General features: G+C 29.7%; 1 protein-coding gene across 1 annotated transcript; it reads left to right on the forward strand.

Moving 5' to 3' along the window:
- Nucleotides 1–3,690: 3,690 nt before the first annotated feature.
- LOC133690524 (uncharacterized) lies at nucleotides 3,691–5,897 on the forward strand. Its single transcript, XM_062110752.1, has 5 exons — nucleotides 3,691–4,424; nucleotides 4,646–4,765; nucleotides 5,182–5,323; nucleotides 5,398–5,588; nucleotides 5,783–5,897. The coding sequence occupies exons 1-5, from the start codon at nucleotides 3,691–3,693 to the stop codon at nucleotides 5,895–5,897; spliced, it is 1,302 nt and encodes a 433-aa protein (XP_061966736.1).

A 5,897-nucleotide genomic window follows, 5' to 3' on the forward strand; every position in this document is an offset into this window, starting at 1 on the left:
GACCATGTCATATTTTTTAAATAGTATTAGAGTTTTTTTATAGTACTTTTAACAATTATTTTAGGAATATTTATATATAAATCTAAAATATAAAAATACTAAAAAACTTATTCAGAAAATACTTATTTTTTATATGAATTTTAAAATTAATTATTCTTGTATTTTTTTCACATACTTAAAAAATATTGATTCTTATATCGCACGGACACGCTGCCTATGACAATACAAAACCATCAACCACCGGAGCCTCTGGTAACCACCACGTTGCTCGGATTTTATTTTTTAACACAACTGCCTATTTGTAGATTTGAAGCTTTCCTATTAGTCCATCATATTATATTAAATTAAAAAAAACAGAGAAGTTATATTATTTTAAATCTAATTTTATTTATTTATATTATTTTAAATCTAATTTTATTTAATTTTAGCTTTATTTAAATTTTGTGCATTTTTTGACCTATTAGTTATAAGATTTACATATATATATATACTCATACTTTAATTTTTGATCGAATTGCTTAAATTTATCGAATGATCGGTCAATTTTTGCAGTGTTTTCTATATTTCTCGTGCGAGTCTCGATACGGATATATGGTGGAAGTGGCATTCTTTATAGTTTTGGTTTCTGTCGGGTCAAGTCCAAATTGAAACATAATCTTACATTTCCAAAATAAATCAATCTGTCTAAAGAAAAGGTTCAAAAATGAAAAAAAAAAGATCCAGTTGTTTCACCTGATCAAATATAAACAATGAAGATGCTGCCTATATACGCTAGTTATTTTTATAGTAGTTGGTTTATATCATATAAAACTACTAAAAAAAAAGGAGGTTCTTTTTAGAAAAGCCACCTAAAATATCTACAAGGATATAAAAAATAAAGAACTGTGTTCCAAGAAATAGTGCAATCTTTAATAACAAATAAAAAAGTTGTGAAGGTTGGTGGTTGTTGCGCATCTTATACTGGAATAATGGTTAGTTTTTAAAATAATTTTATTTAAAAATATATTACAATAGTATGTTTTTATTTTTAAAACTTTATTTTTAAAACTAAAAAATTAAAATAATTTAAAAATATATATAAAAAATTAAAATAAAAAAATATTTTTTAATTTTTTAAAAATATTTTTAAAACGTAATAACAGATAAGCTTTCAATAGCATGACTATTCAAGCTGTGTTACTTAATTGTTTAATAGCTGTGTTATTAGATAAACTTTAAAATTTAATTTAATTTAATTCTAATCTATTTCGTATTTGTTTTTGTTATTTTTTTTAATAAGAAAAATTAAAAAACAAATCAACCATAAACAAAGGCAATCTGTCGGGGAAAAAAAAATAAAGCAAGCCTGGTCAATGTTTTTTAAGATTATTTTAATGTTTTATACTAATATTAATTATTTTATTTTCATAAACTACAAAACTCATTTATAATCAACTCCATAATGTACTCGGTTGGAAACCTTTTATTTTCAAGACATGCCTTATCAACAAAGCTTTATTTAACCACTCCACTGACGAAGTCCAGTTCATAACACAGTTTTTTATTTTATTTTATTTTTTTTAATTTTTTTTATATGTCAAATCTAAAATCTAATATGTATTTATTTGATTGTTGTTTTTTTTATTTGAGATAGTTTTTAAATTGATTTTTTTATGTTTTCATTATTATTTTGTATCAAATTTTATTATCATTTTATTATTGCTATTTTTTTGGAAAATCATTTAAATAATTTTTTTATGTTTAATCCCTCAACACAAAATTGATTAGGAATTGAGATTCTTGATTGAGTCCGGGTAATTAGTTGTTGATTTGGAAGATTAATCCAAATCTAGGAGGTTCGCTCGGATTTACTTATTTTTCTTTTTCCCTTTTAAAACTTATATTTTTTTAATATCACAATTGAATATTTATTTAATTAGAGATTGAGCTCCATTATTCTTTTATTTACCTTTATGATTCTTTATTGATTTTGAAAATTACACGGTTTATCTTGAGTTTTTTTTATTTGTCATTCCTGGTTAAATTTAGCTCTCAAAAAAGAAAATTTTGAATTTGAATTGAATTTAATTAATTGATTAGATATAAGTATTTTTATTTGGTTTGCTTTTCCAGGTCATTGCTCTGCATGATCTCTTTCAGTTTGTCATGTTTTTTTTTTGCGTTTGAAAAACATTTATGAAAAAAATTAAAATTTTTATAATTTTTATTTGCTTCAAATTATTTTTTTGGGTGATTTTAAATAGTTTTGATGTGATGATTTTAAAAATAAATTTTAAAAAATAAAATATTATTTTGAAATATTTTCAAATGAAAAATATTTTAAAAAACAATCGCTATTATAATATCAAATAGGTTTTGGTTAAGATAATAGTTTGGGTTTCAAATTTTCCTTATTTTTAAAAAACTCTAGTGTAACTTGATTTTTTTTCTAATATTAAAAAAAAAATGACCATGTTTGGGACAGACCATGCAAGTATATAACTTGTTTGGCAATATGGCACTACCATATTCTATATATTTTTAAATTGTTTTAATATATTAATATTAAAATAAAATTTAAAAAATAAATAAATTATTTTAATATATTTATAAATAAAAACAATATAAATCACAATAAAAAGAAGCATGTTCTTAATTTTTACTTTTAAAAACGCTTCTAAAAAAACTTGAATTTTTAAATTTTTTTTCTTTACTTTAAATTAATATTTTTTGATATTTTTATTTTATTTTAATATTAAAATTAATTTTTTTAAAATAAAAAATATTATTTTAATACATTTTAAAGTAAAATATTTTAAAAATTAACCATTACCATAACACTTTAAAAAGTAAATGTCTTCTCCCGTCTTGAGTTTACCTTGAAAACTTCACATTATTTATTTTTTTCCTTATATATTAATCTTTTTCAAATTTTAAATTTTATGAAAAAATCAGTGTTCATTTCATTATAATACCATGTTATCATAAGCAAGTACAAAATAAAAAATATTAATATAATTTGTTTTTGTGTTTTAAAAATATATTTTTAAAAAATAATATATTTTATTTTAAATTAATATTTTTTAGTATTTTTAAATAATTTTAATATGATGATGTTAAAAATTAATTTTAAAAAATAAAAAAATATTATTTTAATATAAAAAATATTATTTTAATATTAAAAATATTATGAAAACCACCCGTAAATGAAATACGTTGACAAAGCGGGTGACCATCTTGGAAAGAAAAAAGAACAATGGGAAAGCAGATCACTGACAGCAGAAGATTCACTATACATGCATGAGAGAGAGTTTCGTTCTCATTTCACGCCGCCATAGCTAAACTGAGTTTGTCCTTCAACTCAGGCTGCATTTAATGCAGAGATATATAATAGTAGTCTCCAGTTTCAATTTTCATCATTTCATACCCTAGCAACCTACTCCTTTGCAGCACTTGTCTTATCTCTTCCACTCTGCACCGCCTGCTTCACCATACATACTGATACGTATAAATTATCTACGTATATATACTCCACCTTGATCCTCAATTTTGTTATTTCTTTGCTTATCAATACCATCTTCAGTTATTTTTTATTCTGGTTTTGGCTTATATCCCGTCCCTGCCACTCAACGGACACTGATACTCCATTAATTTATACCTCTTCTTGTTTCAGACCTCTATATAATTTCACTTTGGACATTTTGTTCTTAAATGGATGTTAACGCACCAAACCCTAAACCTCTGAACCCTTCTGCTTCCCCTTACACGAGAGCCGAAGCAAGTGTGTCTTCGCCATTTCTACCACCAAACAGTGGAATGATCGTGTTACCCTCAAAACTACCCCAGCTTTCACAAGAGATTTATGGCTCCCATCCACAACAGTTGCAATCGCAACTAGCGTGGGTGACTCGATCAGTGCCCACAATGGTTCCTGGGTTCCTCGCCAATCCTTACCTCTCCGTGCAACACCAGTTGACCCAAGCTTGGGTGTACCAAGAAGCCACTGCCTACTACAACGTCTATAGGCAGCCTTTCACTGTACCCCATCCACATCTTTATTACAGTGGCAGTGGAAACCAAGGAACATGCTGTACCCCCGGTGAGAATTTAAAAGAATCCGAGGATGTCAAATTTGAGGAAAGAGTGAAATGTGAGGATTGCTATTCTGGGGTTTTGGGCAACGTGGAAAAGAGGGTTTTTGGTGGAGGTGCCAGGAGGTTTGTTGCACCTCCTCGTTTAAGGGCAAAGCGAAGAGATGGTGGGGTTTTTTTGGGGGAGAAATTATGGGTGCCTAAGACTGAATCTAAGCTGTATGGGGAGAGTAGTGGTGATGATCAGGGGTTGAGTGCTAAGGAGGAGGATGGGGTACTTTCTTGTAGTACCGATGAAGTTTTTTTAGCAGGAAAAACTACTTTAATGATCAAGAATATTCCAAATCAACTTGGGTAGGTTAATTTTCTCATCATGACTTTCTTCTATAATTGTTTTCTTTCAATCTTCTGTTAAATTTAATTTAGGTCTCTTGCTATATTGGGTATATGGCTGATTTTGATGTTTGTTATGGTTTTTAGAAATTACCTTATATGCGGGCACTAAATTTTTGGTGTTTATAAGATATTAAGTTAGTAGCAATAACTCCTCCTCTTAATTTATGGCCATGGAGTAGAAGGCATGATTTACTGCGAATACTGGACGTGCACTGTTTGGGAGAGAATCAAAAGGCTATGCAGCGATTCGATCGTGTTAAATCAGAGTTTGATTTTTTCTACTTGCCCATGGACTTTGTGTAAGTAACTTTTGCCTAGCACTTGTACATTTAAGAATCAGCTTACTTGATATTTCGCATAGATGTCTGGCCTTGCTGTTCCTCCTTTTCGTCTACAAGCCTGTTGGATGACATAATGGGGTATATAGAATCTCATGCTAGAGTACCTTAGCTTTCGTTTCTCCTCTCCAGTATAACAGATAAGCCAAGCTGTTCTGTTATCGAGGAGTTGACAAATCGTAAATTTTGCTATACCAGCTTGGACTTTAGCAATAGTTTTAACTGTTCAACTCTCTCTGGAACTTAGTGTAACCGCTTGTATCAGTCTCGTTCCATTTTATACAACACAAGCACAATTCCTCAGTGTTGGTGTGTAAAACCAAAATCATGTCCTTGTCGAAAATGTTAACTTGTGAAATTTGATATTTACATTATAGGAGACGAGCAAATCTGGGTTATGCGTTTGTCAACTTCACGAATGCAGCTGGAGCCTTGAGATTTCGCAAAGCTTTCAATAAGTATAAGTGGGATGTGGGTGCAAACCGCAAGACATGTGAAGTATCTTTGGCAACTATCCAGGTGAATCTGGTTTCCTAATTTTTCTATACCTGGATAGAATTCATTGACCCTTCCTAATGTTTCGTTCAATCCAGGGAAAAGATGCCCTTTGCAATCGCTACAAGAATTCTGTGTTTCCATGTCATACCAATGCCTATTTACCTGTTGTTCTACTGCCTGCACGTGATGGGTGGAGGCAGACCGCACCTAGTATTGTTGGAAGGCGTGTAGACCCAGCTTTTCCATTGGAAAGAGGTTGTTTCAGTCGGAGGAAATCCTTGAACAAGTAAAAGAAAGTCCTTGTTTCTTCTGCCTTTTGATTTCTAGGAAATACTGTTTCTGCGTTGTAGCTGAATGATGAGGATTTGGTTTTTCTGCTCCTCTCATTTACTTGGGAGGATTATGGATAGTCTAAGCTAGTGGTGTCTAGTAGTGTGGTTACTACGTTTTAGCTCGCCCGTGTTTTCATTTCCCCCCTAGGATTGCTGAAGATGGACGGTCAAAATCAATGGGTGAATTGGAAACACGGGATCGGGATTTCGATGTGTTTGTTTCCAGAACAATCCCGTCATATATGTTGTATGAAGTTTGCTAG

The sequence above is a fragment of the Populus nigra genome, chromosome 4, assembly GCF_951802175.1.
Source record: "Populus nigra chromosome 4, ddPopNigr1.1, whole genome shotgun sequence".
Classification (NCBI taxonomy): domain Eukaryota; kingdom Viridiplantae; phylum Streptophyta; class Magnoliopsida; order Malpighiales; family Salicaceae; genus Populus; species Populus nigra.